The 22,996-nt window shown below is 35.3% G+C and overlaps 3 protein-coding genes across 3 annotated transcripts; 2 read left to right on the top strand and 1 right to left on the bottom strand.

Annotated features, from left to right (window-relative positions):
- Positions 1-4,503: 4,503 nt before the first annotated feature.
- LOC113107578 (general transcription factor IIE subunit 2-like) lies at positions 4,504-14,976 on the bottom strand. Its single transcript, XM_026270194.1, has 8 exons — positions 14,813-14,976; positions 13,571-13,734; positions 7,265-7,356; positions 6,558-6,665; positions 5,666-5,848; positions 5,284-5,377; positions 5,037-5,152; positions 4,504-4,902 (listed from the first exon to the last, which is right to left on the bottom strand). Exons 2-8 carry the CDS (start codon positions 13,731-13,733, stop codon positions 4,783-4,785), a joined length of 876 nt encoding a protein of 291 aa, XP_026125979.1. The 5' UTR covers position 13,734; positions 14,813-14,976; the 3' UTR covers positions 4,504-4,782.
- LOC113107593 (small integral membrane protein 18-like) lies at positions 8,875-12,591 on the top strand. The gene is made up of 2 exons (XM_026270219.1): positions 8,875-9,051; positions 11,425-12,591. Exon 2 carries the CDS (start codon positions 11,426-11,428, stop codon positions 11,636-11,638), a length of 213 nt encoding a protein of 70 aa, XP_026126004.1. The 5' UTR covers positions 8,875-9,051; position 11,425; the 3' UTR covers positions 11,639-12,591.
- A 258-nt stretch (positions 14,977-15,234) lies between the features above and the next one.
- LOC113107586 (dihydropteridine reductase-like) lies at positions 15,235-17,671 on the top strand. Its single transcript, XM_026270207.1, has 7 exons — positions 15,235-15,380; positions 15,584-15,676; positions 15,851-15,947; positions 16,743-16,883; positions 17,000-17,108; positions 17,192-17,275; positions 17,353-17,671. The coding sequence occupies exons 1-7, from the start codon at positions 15,288-15,290 to the stop codon at positions 17,453-17,455; spliced, it is 720 nt and encodes a 239-aa protein (XP_026125992.1). The 5' UTR covers positions 15,235-15,287; the 3' UTR covers positions 17,456-17,671.
- The last annotated feature ends 5,325 nt before the right edge of the window (positions 17,672-22,996 follow it).

The following is a 22,996-nucleotide window of genomic DNA, read 5'->3' as shown; positions in this document are numbered from 1 at the left end:
AGGGGCCAAATGATATGGTTTCTCTTTACTTAAAGGGGTGGGGGGGGGGGGGTGAAATGCTCATTTTCACTCAATCTCCTGTTAATCTTGAGTAGTAGTACTGCATCCTTCATAACTCCAACAGGGGGGTGAAATGCTATTTCATGCATACTGAGTTTTTTACACTGTTAAAGAGTTGGATTCCCATGCTAAACATGGACAATGTTTCACAAATTAAGTTGTACATTTGAAGGAGTATTTTTGTTCCCAAAATACTCCTTCCGGTTTGTCACAAATTTCGGAAAGTTTTTTTCGAGTCTGGCTCTGTTAGATGGAGCGGAATGAGCACTGTTGAGCACTGAGAGCACAACAGACTTCACTGATCAGAGCGAGAGCGTCGCGAAAAGTCACAAAAGAAGTGTGTTTTTGGTTGCCAGGGCAAGACAACCCTGCACAGATTACCAAAAAAAAAAAAAACAGCATTAAGGGAGCAGTGGATGGAGTTTATTTTTACAGAGCATCAACGGAGTTGTGCAAGTGTTTTTGTTTGTTCCCTGCATTTCGAAGATGCTTGTTTTACAAACAAGGCCCAGTTTGATGACGGATTTGCGTATCGTTTATTTCTTAAGGATGATGCAATCCCAACGAAAAAGGGTCACGATCGTGTGTTGGAACCGCAGGCGGTGAGTAAAACTGCTTCAAATATCTCTGCTTCCTTGTTAGTGCGTCCCCTCCCATCGGAGACCCGGGTTCGAGCCCCGCTCGGAGCGAGTCGTTGCTGATGCTGCTCTCATTCAGTTTCAGCCTCGGGATCTGATTCTGGATCATAAATAAACGGCTGAATCTGATTGTTAGCCATGGTTTGTTTTGGATGATGGTTTCTCCTCAAGGTAATGTCACAGCTTCCAAACGCTCTCAACGCAACTGGCGCTCGTGATTCTTTAGCTCCGCCCACACGTCACGCCTCCAGCCGCTCGTGTTTTTCCGGGAAAAATCGGTTACAGACTATCTTTCTCTTATGAATATAATAAAACTAAAGACTTTTTGGAGTTATGAAGGATGCAGTACTACTCTATAAGTACTCAAGATTAACAGGATATTGAGTGAAAACGAGCATTTCACCCCCCCCCCCCCCCTTTAAGCGTTGGCAATATTGTATCATTTACATTCATGCCAATAAGCATGAGTATGAGAGCGAGTGTGTGAGAGAGCGAGAGTGAGTGAGAGAGAGAGTGTGAGTGAGTGAATGAATGAGAGAGTTTGAGTGAGTATGAGAGCGAGTGTGTGAAAGTGAGTGAGAGAGTTTGGGTGAGTATGAGAGCGAGTGTGTGTGTGTGTGTGTGAGAGAGAGAGAGTGTGTGTGTGAGTGAGTGTGTGTGTGTGTGTGAGAGAGAGGCTGCTTTGCTATGCTGGTATGGTTGCGGTGGTGATTACCGTTGCTTCATGCCCCAGTATATTGGGTTAAGCAGCTGTGCGATTGTTAGCACGGTGACTAATGAGGATGAAACCCAGCACTGACAATATTTAATATTCTTTGCACTGAAAGACTTCAAATATGTATTTCAGCAATGATCAATCTGTTACAATGCATTCAAAAACTAAAATATGAAATTTAATTTCACAAAGGTACCAAATTAGTGTGATAATACAAACGTGCATTACATATAAAAACCCATACTCTCTCATTCATTTTTCTTATTTGATTCGGAGCTACAAAACATGAAGGCTGTCAACAACAACTGAATGTGGTTAGATGTATAATGGAAAGGCTGGTGGAGTGGAAAGTGACCTGTGAAATGATAGACCAGACACAAAGTTTCCATTCCACTCAATGATCTCAGAACCTTAGACACACTAGAAAATGTTTGAAATAGAAGTGAAAATACCATCTGATGCTTTCAGACGAGCCAAAAAAACAAACAAACAAAAAAACACACATAGTGGCTTCAACAACTGTTATTACAAAGTCAATTTTTCCAGAGGAACAGTGTCCAGATGCAAACTGAGGATGTAATGGTGCCTGATGAGTGAAAAGAAAGGGAAGCTATAAAACAAATTGAAGAATGTTTTGTTCCAGTTTAAATGTGGTTACAGCAGGTGCAGCAGTAAAGTCTCTCCGCTGACTTCTCTTTGAACTTCTGCAGACTTTTTGCACATTGACACCAATTGCATGTTTCATAACATCTTCATATGATGCAGTGTTGTTGTACATTTTTGCAAGAACAATTTTGGGCCATATACAATAGTATTAAATTCTGCAGTTTAAAACTTGACATCGTGCAACATTATAATGTAAAACTTGCCATTTGTATAGGCAATAATGTGACAATCCTTATGTAAACTAAGGGAGGTAAAACTGGACACCTTTAATAGATGCCATGGAGAAGGAGTTTTGTAGTCATTACCCATTTTACAAAAAATTAAAAATAAATTGTTTTCCAGCCATCACATTATTGAGGATTGACTTTTAGAAGCAAAGACTTCCTTTCAAAAAAACGGAAATAAGATAAGTTGCATACTATACTGGGAAAGTTCAACAACAAAATCTATTTTTAAAATAATCATAATAAACGGAAACCATGAACCCTGCGCAAGATTAGTTTCTTGTAATCTTCCCTCATACCGCAACTGTAAAATAAAATACATAAAAATAACCAGTAGAAAGAGAGATGGAGATGATAGACAGAAAGACAGACAGACAGAATAATAAAGTTGCCTTTGTGTAAACCAACTCGACTGCAAGTAAATGCATTTATGAATAATTAAGGATGTCTTTTCTTTAAAAAAAAAAGACTTGAATCTGAAATAGAAGCATTTAACAACTGAACTAAATAATGAATCACACCTCCATCCTTTACCATTTGTGTGGGATATTGAAAACTCATAAATATTCATTAGATAACAACAAATGCTCCTCTATATACATATAAAACACTAAATCCTTGAGCACAACTGCAGCACATGAGGAAAGTGTCCAGGATCTAACAGATGGAGAAACAGAACTCCTACTGATGTCTACTGGAATCCAATAGACATTATATTCTGTAAGCACAAGAACGTGCAGTAATTTTATAAATACTGCATTGTCATTTATTAAATCACATTTAATGGACAAGTGGTTCATGTCTAGTATTTTATTTTTTTTTTACAGTGCCTTAAAGGTATAGTTAAGCCAAATAAAATGTTTAAATGTACTCCCCTTCAAGCCATCCAAGATATAGATGAGCTTTTCTCTTCATCAGATTTGGAGAAATGTAGCATTGCATCACTTACTCACAAACATATCCTCTGCAGTGAATGGGTGCCGTCAGAATGAGAGTCCAAACAGCTGATAAAAACATCACAATAATCCACACCACTCCAGTCGAGCAGTTAACATCTTGTGAAGCCACAAGCTGCATTATTTTAAGAAACAAATCTATCATTTAAATATTTTCTGGCCAAATACATATTCCACAATCCTTACGAACGCTTCCTCCAGTGAAAAAGTCCATCTCCTGTTGTTTCTCACATCAAAATCCACCCACATATTGGTTAAGAGAGGTTTAATGTCTTGATAGAATTGTTTCTTGCGCAAACACACAGCTTTTCACTTCACAAGACATTATTTGATGGATTGGTGTGCTGTGGATTACTTGTGGATTATTTTGATGTTTTTATCAGCTGTTTGGGCTCTCATTCGGAGCAAAACAAACTGATTATTTTAGATGTCATTCAGAAAGTCTTCCTCTCTTTAAGTCGGCAGAGGCTGCTCAGAATAATGGATTCATATACACCAGGAGACATATTTAAAAAACAAATCTTAAGCAGAAAAGTAGGAACAACTCTTGTATAAACTGAGATTTATACATCATCTGAAAGCTGAATAAAAACGATTTCCATTGATGTATGGTTTGTAAGGATGGTTAGCAATACTTGACTGAACTAATTGAAAATCTGGAATCTGAGGATGCAAATAAATAAATAAATAAATACTGATAAAATCACCTTTAAAGTTGTCCAAATGAAGTTCAATGCATATTACTAATGAAAAATGAAGGTTGTATATTTTTACAGTAGGAAATTTGCAAAATATCTTCATGGAACATGATCTTTAATATCCTAATGATTTTTGGCATAAAGGAATTTTTTTTTAATTTTGACTCATACAATGTATTATTGGCTATTACTACAAATATACCCCAGAGACTCAAGACGGCTTCTGTAGTAGAGAGTCAAAAATATTATTTGACGCTCTAAAAACATTTTATGGTTGTTGCACAGTGGTGTTGCTTAATTTTGTGGAATTGTTTTTTTTTTAAGATTCTTTGATGAATATAAAGATGAAAAGAAAACCATAATCTTATAAATCTTATTGTTTTATCTGCATATATATATATATATATATATATATATATATATATATATATATATATATATATATATATATATATATATATATAAAATCTTTCAAGACTTATATTTTTGTGTGCTTATATTAAGGCATTTTTAAACAGATGAATAGCTTTGAAAGAAAACAACGAATGTGGTTTGATTGCTCTTGTTTAATCTTTAAAAAATCAAAAAAAAATAAGAGCTTAATTTACCATTTTTAAAGCACTAGCAAAAAGTAAAACATCACAGTGGAAAGAAAATATTTACAATCAATACTCATTGGTGCCACTCAGTACAGTTCTAAGGGGTGTGTGTGTGTGTGTGTCTTTATGGTTTTGGTAATAAGATGTTAAATCAGATATACAAACGTCACACAGACATCAGTCATGTAACTTCTAACCTTGAAATCTGCGTGTGTGTGTGTGTGTGTCACTTCTTGGAGGGAACTCCATCAGAGTAGTCCTCCAATACTCCGTTCAGATGATCATTATGAGTCTTATAGCGTCTCTTTCTCTGCGTTCCAGGTTTCTTCCTCTTCTGCATGGGCGCCTGCAAGAGCCAATCACAAATCACATCAACCGCTCGCTCCAACACAAATATGCATGAACCAGCCAATCCGGGTAGAGCGTTTCTCTGCATGTAAATGTGTATCTGTATGTGTGTGTGTGAGACACAGAACGCACTATTTTCTTTGGTCCCGTCTCATGCATGGATGAGATGCCCTGTTTCTTCAGGTACTCTTCAATCTTTTCCTCATCGATGGAATCAACAGGAACGCTGCGCCACAGCTTCTGGAACTCTGGAGACGAACGACACTGGCGTTAAAATAGAGACGCTCCTCCTGCATTACTGTATAATCAATTACTGTAACCAACAATGCTGCATCGGGTCAATATCAATCACCGGTCAGTGTTAATGATCGTCACACACCTTCATCAACATCAAACTGACAGTGTTTGTCATTGTAGAAAAGAACCTTCTTCTTATCTGGCCTGGTCACAAATATAATCTGATCCCCAAGCGCCTGAACAAAATAAAACACAATTAAGGATTTCAAACCTAAAAATATATATATAATTTGATTCTTTCCTACTGAGAACAACACATTAAATACATAATCAAATTATTTCTAAATATAAATATTACACGCAAATTAGATGCTAAAAGGAGCATTTGAAAATCTTACAGAAGATAAAATCTCAGTGCATCTGTTTACTGGTCTTTACGTTTCTATGTAGCTCCTGCTTTAGAGGTACTGTTTTTTTTTTTTTTACAAAAATGTAAATATATACACAGTATGATGGTATATTACTTTAATAGCCTTGGCTGCGTTGGGCAGACCCTCTTCCACGTCGTCGAGTAACACTCCTCCTAGTCCCAGCTGATCGTGTTTGTCCAGCAGTCTTAGCAGAGCTTTCTTATCCTTCAGATGAAACTTGGGTTTAAAGGCATATTTCCCTTCCCTCACATCAATTTTAGGATTACTTGCTAATGCCTGGAGGGAACGAGGGAGAAAGAGGTTAGATTTCCCTTTTTGCTGAATGTGTGTGTGTGTGTGTGTGTGTGAATATACATTGCTTTGATTGGTCAATGATGGCATTCTGTGCTCAAAACTAATTTTAATGTGAAGAAGAATACATGGCGCTTTATCAAAGCCCCATTCAAGGAAAGTTTGTTCAATAGGTGGCCATATTTGCAACACCTTTTTCCAAGACCAAGTCCTATCTAAACAAATCCTGGGGAATCCTGAAATCTCAAAAGCTGTTTGCTGTACTCGCAATTAAATTACATAGTTAAAATCAGCACCAAAATCTGAAATGAACTGCCAATGAATGCACAGACAGGAAAGAAGGTTGTTTTTCAGTCTAGACCAGCCAATGCACATGTGCAGTGATGTAATGACTTAACCAATCAGCGATTGGCTCTTTCATTTAGAAGGCGGGCCATATTGCACATTGCAGTTTCTAAGTAACAGGAGTGAACTGTCTTGGTAGATCTATATTCTTTGAGCATATGTAAATCAAATAAGAATTGTTCCTACCATCCTAAAAATTCACGTACCTCTTTCATGCAAAGCATATTTTTACAGATTTACAGCTGCAAGGACAGGCAACATGCATTGCAATATAAACGCAAACAATCCATGCAATTATTAGTGAACCAATGGCTTTCTCTCATGCTGAGACACACACACACACACACACCTCGCTCATGAGCCACTGCTTCTGCTTCATGCCAATGTCCAGCAGCTTGGTCTCGTCCAGAATTTCCTCCAGAGTCAGATGATGAGTATCACCTCTCTGGTGCCTCGTCTGGGAAAGAAAGACAAAGAGATGTAAAAAGAGCGTTTAAATTTGCCAAATTTGTGGATTAACAGCCTGACATGTCAGAGAAAGGACATCATTTCACTGGAGAACTGTCATGGCTAACACACACACACACACACACAAAAAAGACTGACACACTGTTTCCAACAATATGAAACAACTGTAAAATAACTCTGATGATGCATATCAGTCACATTAGTGTGAAATTTCACAACTGTTGTTAAGGGAGTAAACTATGTTTTACTCCTCTTTGTCTGTTTTTCCAAGCACACAACATAATAACCTTCACAAGCAATCAGAACAAATCTTCTTTTTAGATCACAATATTGGCACGGATATGAGACTGGCAATAGACGCGCTGAGATTGGAAGACATTTTCCATGGCATTGGATGGAGGCAGCATGTGTTTAATGACAGTGTGGATTGCTCAGCTCATCATCATTTCATTCCCATGGAGATTTGATTTTGAATAGCATTCTGAATAGTAGAAAAGCTTTCCACTCAATGATCAGTCTGTGATGTATACTAAAGTGAGATCGTGGACCATGGAAATGTTAGAAAATGTGTGTGAATTTTGGTATTACCTTCATGTAGTTGACAATTCGGGCCAAAACTCCAAATTTGTATCCTGAGCTCCCAGAAAGTGCTTTGAGATTGAAAGAGCCATTGCTGGGATCTGAACGGTGAGAAGATAAGAAACTATAATAAGTGTCTTAATGCAGAACTACTGTAACCAGTCCTTTCAGACGACAATGAACACACACAGTTTTCATTCACAAAGTTATATTCCATTCCATTTACACTCTTTCAGCTGTCAACACACACTTTCTAAATAAAGAGACTTGTCAAAAACCAAGAGTGAAATAAAAAAGCAAAACAAAAAGGTCTATTCTGACGATGTGCAAAGTGAAAAAGCACTCCGGCCATTCAGATGCAACCAATTTCCCAACACTTTCTCTAATGCAAAGTAAAACCTCTGACAAAAACTGATTTTATCTGCATGACAGCAAATTAGCCTTCTATTCTATTCTGAATGATAAAAATGTTTAATGATAAAAATGTTGAAAAAGCTGTTGAAATAAAAATTTCTGGTAAGCACAGTAAATATATAACCATTCATTTCAGCTTGTTTGTTATTGCTTTGGATTTTATATCTCAGAGACTATATGATATCAAAAGCTGGCATTTATTTATGTGTTTTTAATAGTCGTTAGCAAATGTAAATTGATCAAATTTTTTGCATATCGTCTTATTGCGCAATACAATGCTTATTCGATGCTAACGGTTGGTTATATTTTATGCTTAAATCAAATTATACTTGTGTCTGTATTTTTAAGGATATGCTTTGTGGGAGTGATCTGGAATGGAAATTTCTTTTAAGAGATTCAAAAAAAATTATTATCTTACTTTATTAAATAGAATTTAGATTTTTTTTTTTGAAAGTTATACATTTAATCCCCAGTGTAAACAAGCCAGTGAACAATATAGAACTATAACAAAAGTTACATAAACAGTGAATAACTGTACAAGGCGAATGTGTGTGTAAACAAAGCATAAAAGGATGCTTTAGATATTAAAACGCTGACTTGTTAGGTGATGTTTTTTCTTTAAAATCATATGATTTCCTATGAATTCAATAGGATGCATGGGAATACTAGGGAACATCAATATAGGGGAGCAGTGGCTTCACTTTTAAGATGTCATGAGCAATCCAGTTCTACTAGTCTAGAAATCTATTATTTGTCACATCCTGTCCTCAGAGATACCTTCATTTGATAAATTTTTAAAGGATGCATAGATGCATGCATCTTTGATATCCTATGCTTTTTGATTTTGATTTCTAAACCAAGCAGCTTTATAAAAAGATAAACGTGGCCAATTTGGGAAATTAAAACGGACATTAATCCCAAAGCAAAACTGGACAATGATTTTTTGATTGTCTGTGCTCATCCCGTTTTCTCCACATCAAACCCCTTGTAAGAAACCGTGGTGAAAATAATAATTTCCTCAGTGCATGTCTCTCTAGCATCACACCCTCTTCCTCCTCCACACCGTGCTGTCAAACCCTTGCAACTGGAGCACAGCCAGTCTCAGCCGCATCTTGGCACCGGCTCATGAATGATTCATCATGTGGGCGGGACTTAACGCTGAGAGCAGATGCATCACAGTAGGTTGGATGGTTGATGCTTTGAGAGACAGGACCGCCAGCCAATGGCGTCGAAGCAGAGACTCGGACCAGCCAGTGCAATACATGATTCCAGGTTAGGGTGGAGCAGGGAGAGAGAGAGAGAGAGCACGAGCAGCAAGAAAGACAAAACACAGACGAGGAAGAGGCTGCTCCATCACCCCGCATCCAGACACTCACACCCAGGTACGTCCTGCTTTTATACCACACAACACAATGCAACTGATTCTATACTCAGACTAAAACATCACCATCACATCATCCATCTTCAATGGATTTTTTAAATAATGGACTCTTTATATTCAGTATATACACATGACGAAGGTGTGCAACCATAACTAAAATGTGACATGCACAAATGTGTCACAAACATATAAAAGGTAATCAAAACATCAGATCTTAATCGGACGTGTATCGGACGTGGATCCAGACAGATGAAGCTGACGGTGTATTTCTTGATCATAACCACCAGAGAGCATCAGACTGATTGCGTACTGAATATCTAACAAGAAAATCTCATTCTCTATCATCTGTAAGTCTCAAAAGGAGGCTAACATTAGAAAAGGGGCTTGAAAGAAATGGACAAGCAGAAGCCATCTGTCATTTTCAGATGGGACTTATGAAAATAAAATAAAAACTGAATAACTGAATGGGAAAGGAGGTTTATATCTCTCTGGAGATGGAGGAACGGTCTTCTAAGTCATGGTTGAATCGAAAGTGAAGCTGTATTCCTGCAGAAGCGTGACGTGTGAGAAATGCTTTCGCGTGGCTCATGTTACACTTAACCTAATTACATCCAAGACTGGATTCCTAATGTGCACAGATCCCACTTTGATGACGTTATTCAGAAAAAATTTTGATTGCTCATTAGAATGAATTTCAAACACCATATACAAATTATCTGAAAAATGCTGTAAACGAAACTTTCACTCTGGTCTAAACTTACACAACATACGCAATGTCCACTCAAGCAAACTAGGTCAGCTGATTCATCTCGATTCATTTGTCCTACATAACATGTAAGATTAGGAGTCGCCAATACCCAAAAAGGTGCATTGAAAATAGTATGCTAAAGCTGCCTGGATGGTATAATACAGTAGTAGATTTACAAAGCTTTATGTTTTTATCTCTGCGTTTTAGGCTAATGTGTAAGTGTTTGGCAAGGAATATTTGACACTATACTACCATTCAAAAGTCTGGGGTCAGTAAGATTATCATCATTTACATTTTTTTAAAGAGTATTTTCCGAACTATAAGTTGCACTTTTTATCATAGTTTGGCTAGTCCTGTGACTTATAGTCAGGTGCGACTTATTTATCAAAATTAATGTGACATGAACCAAGAGAAATGAACTAAGAGAAAAACATTATGGTCTCCAGCCGCGAGAGGGCGCTCTGTGCTGCTCAGTACTCCTGGAGCCTAGACTGAAAACATATAGTGGCTGGAGACGGTAACGTTTTCTCTTGGTTCTTGGTTCTAAATAAATGCAACTTATAGTCCAGTGCGACTTATATATGTTTTTTCCTCAACATGATGTATTTTTGGACTGATGCGACTTATACTCCGAAAAATACGGTACTTGCTTCTATTTGACAAGGGTGCATTAAATGGATCAAACTGACAGTAACGACTTAAATTCTTCCAAAAAAATCAATTTCAACCATTTCAATTAAATGCTGTTCTTTTGAAACTTTCTATGCATCACAGAATCTTGCATTATGGTTTCCACAAAATTGAGAAATTGAGTGCCAAATCATATCAGAATTATTTTTTTAAAGGATCATGTGACACTGAAGCCTGCAGTAATGATACTGAAAATTCACAGGAATAAATTTACATTTTTGTAAAATATATATATATATATATATATATATATATATATATATATATATATATATATTATCAAATGGCTATAATATTTACTGGTCTTACTGTTTTTATCTTTTTTATTAAATAAATGCAAACTTCATATCTTACCAACGAGAATGTATTTTTTTTAAATGCATGAACCTAAGAGCAACCAATACTGAATGAAAAGAATTAGTCTTTTTTTTTTGCATTACCACAAACAGTAGATGCAATTTTATGATTTGACAGCATGTCCCAATAATTACTTACTTGCACCTTTGCACTGCAAATCTGTTTTTTTTTTTTTTCTCCATAAAACGTATGGGTTGCCTAAAGCAACTAATCAACTTTAAGTAATTCCTAAGTAATTATTCTGATTTTGGGTTTATCTGTTCCCAATAAAAGGAGTTAAGAAGAGGTGTGGACAAAGATGCATCAAACTAGAGTTGAGCTCTCTTTGACTTAACATGGTCTGTTGCAAACCCTGCACTTACCGTATGATGAAAGATACTCAAGAACAGTGGGTTGCAATGTCTGGCTGACAGCTAAAGCACTGTATGAAATAATGAACGTGCATTTCCCATCAACACCAAAAACACACAAAGTAGTGTGTTGAAATTGTTATTCAATCTGTCAATCACCCTGCCACCAGCTAGCTCTTCTTCAATCTTCCTCCTCAATAACTGACTGTATGCATCGGTCTCTCTGCAGTATGAACATGTCCAGCAGTTCTGCTCTGATCCAGCAGATCTATCCCTTTCACGATGGCTGGAACATCGCCTGCTTCATCATCCTGCTCCTCTTCATCCTCACCATCCTCTCCCTCGCCACGCTGGCGTTCCTCTATGAGCTGCTGGACTGCGGATGCTTCACCAAAACCAAAACCGTTCGAGACATGCGCCGCCAGCAGGACGAGGTGGTCTAGTTATAACCATGGATTTGGACCGAGCTCTTCACTAGATTGGAGGGCCGTAAAACACACACCAGACACATACAGAGACAGAAGCGCTCTACTCTCACTAGCTCCAACAGCAATACACTGCACAGGTGTCTCCATGGCTTCAAATCTTAGATGAGATTTACACCAGAACGAGGGAAATCTAGCTTGTATGTGCACCTCATTGTCTCCTCTTCAGTATTCAAGTAGTATTCTGTGATGATGATGATATAAACCTGTTGAATTTTTTGTTGAGATGAATCTTTCCCTTTGTGTGGGATGACAAAGTCTACATGTCTGTATTATAGAATTAATAAGTTACGTACAATATGATTCGACAACTTCAAGCAAATACCACACAGTATATTTGGAATAAAAGGAAGGTTTGTATGCGTGTTTACATTCATTTTTAGGTCCGATTTAATATGCGAGTAATTGTTATGTATAACTAAATGCAATAAATGTCAATTGTTGCATCTTTGCAATGCCTTAAAAATGTGTATTTAAAATAATATAATAAAAATCACACGAACACAAGAAATGTGTAGTTCCCGTAAGGGTCACGGAAGATATCATCATCTGCTGAAAATAAATTTAAATCTGTCTACATGCTCAAAAACGTGCAGAAACAGGTAAACTTTGCTTTTCTGTGCCTTGCTGACACCAGGCCTGTCACAATAACAACTTATTGTTGTGCCATATATTGCCCCAGAAATGACTGCGATAATCAATATTACTGTCATTTTAAAGAACATTTTATACCACAGAATATAAAATCTTAATGTAACGGCATAAAACGACAAAAAAAATATTTTTGAGAATTTTTAGATCGTGGAAATTAAGTATCCAATTAGTAGATACCTTAAAAACCTTAATAAATAGTAAATAACCTTTTTTTTTTTACAAAAACGACAAGCTGCAAAAGACACAGGCACAAGTGAGATGTACAAAACATGGTGGCATGAATAATTAATTTAAAAATTAAGTAAATAATTAAGTACATATATATTGCACAATATATGTACATATATTGTGCAATAAGTCGATATATTGATTATTGCGACAGGCCTAGGTGACACTCCACAAAAAATACAAATAAATAAATAAAAATTATAAATTATTCAAAATTCTAAATAAATTTAATAAATACATAAACAAATAGATTAATAATAATTAATACGTTAATAAACTAATAAATTAATTAATAATTAGTAAATAAATAATAAATTCTTAAACAGATAAATACATTATTAAATAGATAAATAGATGAATAAATAATGAATGAATAAATAATTACTAAATACATAAATTAATTATTTATAAATAAATAAATATATATATCTCCTGGTTTTACATGTTAGGCTCACTGACATAAATTTAAGAATCCTCAATATCATTCTCGTCACTGACACTAGTTTTACTCAAGACAGTAAAGATGGAGCTGATATAAAGATGTTTTTTTTTTTTTTAGAAAAGCGTTTCAGCAAATCAGACTGCAATGAACCAGGCTGACAAAAACACCAAAGTCACTCATTACTTTCAGCTTCTTTTTATGTTGAGGATTGGTAATGTTCAAGCATCTCCCAAAACAAACAGAAAAAATACAATGGTTTAGATACGCCAAGGCCATTAAAATAATTTAAATTCATCAGTACAATAAATATGATATAGAAGAAATCTACATAGACTACCATTCAAAAGTGTGTGGTTGTTCTTAAAAGAAGATTCTCTTATGTTAAAATGTAATGTGTTCCTGTGAATTTAAGCATCATTCCTCCAGTCTTCAGTGTCACGTGATCTTCAGAAACCATTCTAATATGCTGATTTATTAGTTTTTTCTGCTTCATATTTGTGTGGAAACCATGATTTTTTTCTTTCTTCCGAGTTCTTTGATGAAAATAAAGCTCGAAAGACTCTGACCTGTGCTGTTTTTGGAGGAGGATGACGTCTCTTTGTCAGGTCTGCTCTTCTTCTTCTTGGAGGATCGAGAGGCATCAGATGTCACTGGTCTCTTCTCTACAGCGGGATTGGACAACGCTCTCTTTTTAAAGAGCTCTCGCTCTCTCAACAGAGCTTTATCCATCCTACACACATACAATACAGTCAATCATTGCATCCAACACTGTTTATACATGCATATCAATTAACTTATTTGTTTCCATCAATGACATTATAAATAAGGCTAGCAATTAGATCAGAACTGTAGTTAAATACACAAATGTTATAACAGGTTGGTGCAAGCCAAAACTATGAATAAGAGAAATAAATCAGTGCACTTTAAACTATAAAATATAAGCTGGAAATAGAACCATAACATCTGATGAGATGATATACTCTATTAGTCAAATGTTTGGACGCAATTATTTATTTTACCAATAATATTAGGAATAACAGTAAAGCTGTAATCATAATCAGCTAGTTCCCATAACTTGGATGCACTGGCTGCTTTTCATTTGATTTCTGGACCAACAAAGTTAATTTATTCAAAAACAAACACTTTTTAGGTTCGTAACGGAATTTGTTATTTAAACTTCTAAACTGTCACTCACATTTTTGAACATAGACTTAAAAAAAAATCTAAATCTAACCTAAATTTTTATAATTCATGACTGGAAAATATTCTTTATATGATTTTTATGTACCATTTTCATGGTAATGCAATGTTTGTTTTAAAAACGGGCTTCAAAGGATGAATTTTGAGATTTAAAGTTTTGAAGTGATATATCATTTCTGATGATTTCTAAAGTGTGATTGACAAAGGTCAGACAAAGGGTTTTTGAGGTGCACTCTTGCCATAAATTAATCTATTACTTTTAATACATAATTTTTAACAAAAACAATTGGTAAAATATCTATTTAGGAGTCTTAGACCTTTCCAACGATATATAGTTTGTCATAATTAGATTAGGATTTAATTGTAATATATTGTAGTAAACGTAGGCGTCACACTGAGGGGCCGTTTGGCAGTTAACAGGTTAATTTACAGACATAGATGGAAGTTTATCCATATCCAAAATACAGAGATAAATCACTTGTTTACAGTCAACACCGAGTGGATATTAAATATCTTACAAAGGACGTTTAATATAAACAAAATCACAGTAACACAAAACGTGCAAAAACACATTCACAATTTACTGTAGAAATAGTTCTGAGCGTTACCTGAAAACCTCACAGGCTTCTCTCTCAGAGAGAAACAGCTCAGCTAAAGCTTAAATATTATTTTCAAACATTATATGCTGTCGATTTAGGGATGAAGCCAAGTGAGAAACTTTTTTACAGGGTCCTAGCGATGCTACACAACAACATGAACTTCCTGCGGAAGAGCGGCGTTCTTCTTTTACGTTGTTTTTAATAGTGATTTGAAAAGACGTCCTTCGCCGCCTGCTGGACAAAAAGAGTATTACATATGTGGCGCTGTACGGATTTACATTCACTGGTCTTGGGAAAATATTTTCAAACATTAAACTGGAAAAAAAAATTAATTGTTTTACCCGTTCATACAAACATTTTAGAATGCTTGAACAACCAAGACTATTAAAATTCGGATTGCTCCTCTCCTCTTTACCTGTAGGAGGCGCACGTGCGGATTTTCTTGCATAACTCGATCTCGTGTGCTTCTGAAGGCAGGAATAGCATGGCAGCTACTGAAGCCCACAGAGTGCTTGTTTACGGAGGAAAGGGGGCTCTAGGATCTGCATGTGTGCAGTACTTCAGTGCTAAAAACTGGGTAAGTTGTCTTAACCCAAAAGACAGCTCATGTCATTAAAAATAAATAGCTCTTTAGTTTGTTAATCAGACATGTGTTTTAGTGATGCTGTTGTTAATTATTAATTCATATGTCACAGTTACCATACATTTCTTGTGGCCTGTCATACACTGTGTAAATAAGGTGGATCATGTTATTTCAGCTGTGTGTTTTGACATTTACAGTGGGTTGCCTCTATAGATCTCAATGCCAATGAAGAAGCCAATGCCAATGTTACAGTTAAGATGACTGAATCCTTCACTGAGCAAGCCAACCAGGTTAAAAATGACTTTTTATGACTGAAGATTATGAAGTATGTTTAACTAACAATATTTATTTTAATTGTGCATTTGCATTTATTTTAAAAACTAGGAATGGTTGTCAGCAGACGCTATTGCCATCTTTATGAAATCGCCAAATATTTACATCTCTGTCTTTCTTTTTTTATTCAGGTGACAGCTGATGTGGGTGAGCTGTTGGGTGAAGATAAGGTTGATGCCATCTTGTGTGTGGCAGGAGGTTGGGCAGGAGGCAGTGCCAAGGCCAAAAGTTAGTACATGCACACACAGAAGCAATGCATATCCTATTCACAACCTTTCTGACTCAAAGACCTTCCACTGTCAAAGGCCATCTATATAATAGAGAATATAGTGTGCATGTATGTGCTTCCAGAAGTTTGAAGAACTTTTATTCAATAAAAAATATTTATGATTAAACATTTATTAATATTAAAATTAATTATATTAGTGATAAAATAAAAAGAATATTAAACGGATAGTTCACCTAAAAATAAAAATTAATTACCCTGTCATTTACATTTAAAATGGTAATTTTAGAAGGCCTTTATTCAACTCACAGAGCACTTTTTATGATGGATGGATGCACTTTTTGGCCTTCAAAATCTCAACAGCCATTCACTTCTATAATAAAGCTTGGGAAAGCCAGGATATTTTTAAATATAACTTTTATTGTGTTCCTCTGGAAGAATAAAATCATATATACCTAGGATGGCTTGAGGGTGAGTAAATCATGGCGTAAATTTCACCTTTAAATCATGCCACTAATTTTTGCTAAAGTTTTCTTGTCGAAAACCTCTGATTTATGAAACACCAAATCTTGACTCCAGAACATTGTCACATTTTAGATCTAAAGGCAAAATGCATACTCTAAACAAACACATTCACTGGCTATGCAAGTTGAATTTTTATTTGCCATTGCTTTCTGAAATGTTGCATTCTAAGTATTATCACAAGGGGGCGCTATCTTCAAAATCTAAATATGTCCTTAAGTCCTAAGTTATTATATTAGTTTCTATTGAGTATGAGTGTATTCTGTGCACCTCAGCTCTGTGTAAGAATGCCGATCTGATGTGGAAGCAGAGTGTGTGGACCTCCACGATTTGCAGTCACCTAGCAGCCAAACACCTGAGAGAGGGGGGGCTGCTCACACTGGCAGGGGCTAAAGCAGCACTGGGTCCAACAGCAGGTATGCATGCTTATATTTACTGCAGGACATTTAGAGCAGGTTTAATACAAAGTGCGTATATACATGCATGTGTGTTTTTATATGTATAGACGTGTTCTTTCTCATTGGCACTGTAGGATGCATTGGTTATGGCATGGCGAAGGCAGCGGTTCATCAGTTGTGTCAGAGCCTGAGCGCGCCAAATAGTGGTCTTCCTCCAGGATCTACTGCAGTTGCAATACTTCCGTAAGGAATGACGATATAGTAACTCATTTTCATCCATCCATATATTTTTGTTTTTAAAGCCAACTGATAATTACTTCTTTTAGAGTGACTTTGGATACACCCATGAATAGAAAGTCCATGCCGGATGGTGATGTCACTTCCTGGACACCGCTGGAGTACATATCAGAGTGAGTACGCGTGTTTGGGAGCATCTTTAGTATGTGGTGTGTGTGATCTAAACCGTGATCTGTTTTGTGTTTTCTAGGCTGTTCTATAAGTGGACTTCGGGAGAGAACAGACCTCCTTCAGGTACTCTGATGGAGCTGGTTACTGCAGACGGAAAAACGGAGGCTACACCGGTGTCATGATTAATATCAGTTTTCACAATCCTTCAAATCATGCCTATAACCCACTACTGTCTTTAGTGATACTTATTGTCCTATTGCCTTTTTGTTTACATGTAAACATCAACATACTGAAAATTGTAGCTCTTTAAAATAGGATTATTGCATAAAAATGTCTAAGACGATGTTCTGTTAATGTGACGGCAAAAAATAGCAATAAATATGTCCTATTCTGATGCATTTTGATTCATTTTTTTCTCTAAATCCTACATCCTTCTATTTCTTACCATAAGGGGGCGCTGATGTTTAATTAAATTACAAGTTCTCCTTTGGGTCCTTACAAAAGAATAATATTTGTTTATATTTAATAAAAAAATAAAATAAAATAAATATCAAGCTAGAAAAGTGCTTTAACTAAGTGATGCAGTTTTTTTTTGTGAGGATCGGCAATTCATTTAGGTACTGAACTATTGCCTTATTTTCTCTTTATAAACTTGCTTTTATTGTAACAAAAATATATGGTTTATGAAATGAGTGTTAAATTTCCAGTAATTTTAATGAAATGGAAAAATTATAATAGTTCCTGAGCTACTAGAAAAGAGATGCACTCATTGTTTAAAAAAAAGTCATTAGACTCATTCTCATTAAACACATAATGAGTTAAATTGTAGAAATAATGAAGTAGCATTTTTAAATGGCAACAGTAGAAAATAACAATTTTGTCCTTTTATAATGTTAACATTTTAACACTTAACATGTTAATTTTCTCCTGTTCATGATTGAGAGGAAACCATGACACAAGTTAGGTACAGAGAGTAGCCTATTATTTCACTTTAAAATGCTATTTCAGGAAATAATTGATTGTGTTTTTTGAATTTAGGGTACAGCTTTCTCTGTAAATCTATAGTAAACATTACATGTTGGGAAGTGCCATTTGATGCCTGAAAATCAAGACATCCTAATCTCAATTCTGTCGTTTACTTCCTGTCATGTTGTTTTGTCTTGCATGGAACACAAAAGGAGATTTCTCAAAATGTTCATGCTGCTCTTTTCTAATAAAAAAATCATGGTGATCTGTGGGTGATATGCAAGTTCCATTAAAGCAAAAAAAAAAAAAATGCATAAATAGAAAGTCAATCAAATGAAGTTAAAAGTATCGAATGTGAATTGCATTGATGTTGCAACTTAATGTTGAGTTGCCAAATTTTACATTCATCCACTGTCATTGTATTAACAAAAGATTATAAAATTCCTGCCTAACTTCGTATGAGTTCCACAGAGATCATATGAATTTGAAACAACATTAGCACAAATAGGTCCATTTTTTCATTTTCATTCCTGCGAATGTAAATAAACTAACGACTGTATGATACGATGCAAAATTGTTGCACGATTGCACCAGTGAGCCTTTTCGAGGTTTATTAATATAATGAGATTCCACATGATGCAACAGCTAAGAACCGTTTCGTAACATTCATGAGCAGGTTTTGTTTTTAGCAGGATTTTCCTGCAGGGCCACACAAAACCTCCCATTCTTCCTCGTTCAGTCCTTCTACATTAACATCTGAAGACACTGGAGTCAACACCAGATGATGTTTGCTTGCGGATCTGCTGGATGTGTGCTTCTGAAAGCTATAGATGCATGTACACAATCAGAAAAAGTAGTCAAATGATGCTCTAGTTGGAGTCGAATGAGTGCCAAGAAAAAAATATGTATTACTTTTTAACATCATCATCATCATCTGTCTTTCTATAAGACACCAGTTGTGAATTAGTTGAATTAGAAGACAATGAACGTATCAAATATGTGACACTTGAGGACTGAAATTAAGAATATATTGGTGATGCATATTTTTTTAATGATTAGTTTCTGCAAATATTAGATGGTGTTTAAAATAAAAACAGCTTGTTAAGAATTACATCATTATTATCAGGCATGGCATACAAAATTGTGCTGTATTTTGTCCAGGAGTCGTTGAATAGGAATAACTAATTTCTAATGCACTGCATGCACTTATTATTTGTATTGTCATTATTTGTAATGAATTTAATTAACTGAGATTTGTGGTGGATTCATAATGTTTCATAATTTCTGAAATTACAGTAGGCTGTGTCATTGCATTGCGGCAGCAGCAATAGAAAATAGGAAAAAGTATTTTCTCTATCTCTGTTTTTTTCTGGCTTGTTATCAGGCTGGGCAGCCCATAATTTCAAAGCTGAAAGAACGAGGTCACTGAGTTGAGGTTGCTATGACAACGTCAGATCTAAAGAATAGTGATTGGTAGAAGCATACAGCAAGCGAAGCTGAAGTTGTGTTTGTTACTCTTGAGCGGTTGAATGTGTGCTGCTATTCTTTACTCTTCTTTACACCTTTAAAATTTGACTACTAATTGGTTGTAAATAAATCTTGATTATAATTCTTTTGTATGTGATTTGTTTGTAATGTGAGCATTGTTATACAGCAAGTACAGTGTATTTTGTGGACGTCATGCACTTTATGTTGAATCCATATATAAATTAAATTAATTAGAATTCCCTTTTAATTATGTTTTAAATTTTATATAATGTTTTATTTATATATAAATCCATTTTTTTTTTTTGATGAATCTGGCTGATATCCATGCCTTGTAGAACCTTGAATATGAAAAAATGCACATTTTCTGCTGTCAAATAGAGAAAATAAAGCAGTAATTTCAAAAGAATGCAATGCTATATCACATTATACACATTATACTATATATATATATATATATATATATATATATATATATATATATATATATATATATATATATATATTTGCTTTAATAAAGTAAAATGCTGAAAGCAGATATGAAATGTCTAGATATAGTTTGGCATTCAAAAAACGAAAAATATATATTTTTAATAAGACTAAATTAATTTAAATATATTTAATGGTCATATATTGTACAGTTTTGTTTCTCTGGTAAAATCTTCTTGTTCTGAAAATTGTGTAGATATTTTTACTTTAAAACAAGACATAAAAATCTTTAATATTATATATATATATATATATATTTTACAGTGGTGGTATGAATGTTTTCAGTGTGTGGAGTGTCTTTAGTGTTCATATCTAGTATGTGTTAGTATGTTTATTGTGTGTGTGTGTGTGTGTGTGCGCGCGCGTGCCTGTGTGTGTGTGTGTCTGTGTGCGTGCGTGTGTGTGTGTGTGCGCGTGTGCATGTGTGTTTTTGTACTCCCTCCTATATATTGTAGTGTCTGTGGAATATTTTTTGAGAATCTGAGGTTGCATTAATATTTAATCAAATGATTCAACTATAAAATCCATGTGGATCTTTCTTATTGACTCACTCTGTCTCTACTTTCCCTTCTCTTGATAATCCATATGTATGGATGCATATGTGTGTGTTTGTGGAATGGCATGGAGTAATTGCACAATAAAACACACACTCATGCGACTTAGTGAAATTGCTTGTGCAAGGTCAGCAAGGGCCACTTCTGCTCTAAATGAAGAGCAAGATCCTTGGACGTTCATTATAATCTTCATCTAACTGGATTTTAGGTTTATTTACATTTCATAAAATATGTTTTATTTCTCTTTCATTTTTATTGTTTCTTGATGGGGCCCTCACATACACATTTAATTTCAAACATTTGTGCTTGACACTTTGTTCTTTAACAATTCTTTTACTACACATATTATCTGAATAAATCTGAGTGAAACACTGAATAGAACATTAGAATGAATTTCTTGATATTTCATACAGTTCTTGTTCTTTTGTTTAATGCAAGCAGCATGCAGTCATACAAATCCTGTTCGTAATCATGATTTTAAAATCATGTGGTCCAGCAGTTTCTCACTCAAATTATGGAATGATTCATCCCACCTGGTGAAAAATGTTTTTCTTTAATATATTATAAAAGATGCATAAAATACATTTTTATTTCTGCCATATAATCTTGTTTCCATTTTTCTTGTTGTTTATGTATTTTATGTATCTTATAGTGTTTGCGCTTCTAGTGTATATTATCTTTGATTTTTAAGTTATGCTGTTAATAATTTGATGCAGTTTATACACATTTATATTTTTTAGTTCTTTTTTATCTTAATGAGCTTCAGGTTTTCTGGGTAATGGTATTTATTTGCTTTTTATCGTATATATTTATATTGTCCAAATAAACTAAATAAAATTAATAAAATTAAATTAAAAAATTGAGTAAAAAAAATCTTATAAAGCTGTCTTGTGTGAGAAAATGAAGAGACTTGTAAATCTGAATTCTCTTTACATCAAAACATTTCAGTGTATTTATATATATATATATAAATTGGATTTTGAATCTCTTAATTTCGATGTGTTTACACATTCACACATTTGAACCCCATATACAGCATATAGATATATATATAGACCTTGTCCTTCCCAGAAGTTCTGCTATTCTCAGTCCTCTTGCTATGACCATTAACTAAAGGGAGATCAGAGAGTGACATCTTGTGGTCATCTTTGATCAAGTCACCATAGAGACGGGAGGAAAATTGATAAACACAAAGACATGGATAGAGAGCCTTCTCATTATCCTGCTCTCTCTCTCTCTCTCTCTCTCTCTAAATTTATACAGAAGTGGAGTGGGTAAATTCCATTCCTTTAGACCCCCCTCTCCACCCTCGCCTTTCCCCATGAGACACAACGCACACAAAGAGCCCAGCAACCACTCTTATTAACTGACCTGAGGGGGAGGTGTGTGTGTGTATGTGTGTGTGTGTGTGTGTCTGATCCTCTTTACTAGTATACCTACACTTTGCATTGTGAAGCCACATGAGCACTGAACTATCAATCACACATTCACAAAATGAAGCAACAGGAACTGTGCATGTGTGTGCGTGTGTGTGTTACTCTACTGTGTTTTGTAAAAATAGAGGGAGTGTCTTGATTTTGGCCATGAGAAAAAGAGACTAAGAGGGGGAAAAAAAAGAAAGTGAAGTAAAGGAGGTGAACTTTTGGGGCCCTGCTCTCCCCCTAAAACAAGAGAGTAATAGAATCCATATGGGCTTGCTCTGTCTCTTATTACATAAGAGAGATTTTTATAAAGAAACGAATGGAAACTGTGCTGAAAGTTTACATTGTTTTTTAAAAGAATTAAATTGTGTGTATGTCTCCAAACAATAGGAGAGAGTGAGAGACAGAGAGAGAATGTGTCTGTATGTATGTGGGAGAGCAAGTCTCTTGTGTGAGTCATAAAGAAAGAGATGGAAAAATACAAGTAGAGAAACGCGCGCGCGCGCACACACACGCACAGTAGTTGCAGTACTGCATTAAATATGTGCAATGCTCAGTGCAATTAATTTGCACATCAGCAAGCTATCCTACTATACCACATACTGCAGTAGGCCTACTAACTGATGACGTACATTGGGGATTTTATCCGAAACATTATAAAAGCAAACAGTGATTGCATTGCATTGAATTTTGCTCTAATTGGCCAACTTGTCAGACTGTACTGTAAGGAAAGACCCTCCAATTACAGAAGCCTCTCTCCATTGCTTCACCCCTCCTTCGTCTCTCTCTCTCCTTTCAGTCGTCCCTC

The sequence above is a fragment of the Carassius auratus genome, chromosome 1 (genome assembly GCF_003368295.1).
Source record: "Carassius auratus strain Wakin chromosome 1, ASM336829v1, whole genome shotgun sequence".
NCBI classification, from domain to species: Eukaryota; Metazoa; Chordata; class Actinopteri; order Cypriniformes; family Cyprinidae; genus Carassius; species Carassius auratus.
The sequence above is the reverse complement of the archived record's forward strand: the minus strand, read 5'-3'. Positions and strand labels throughout refer to the sequence as shown.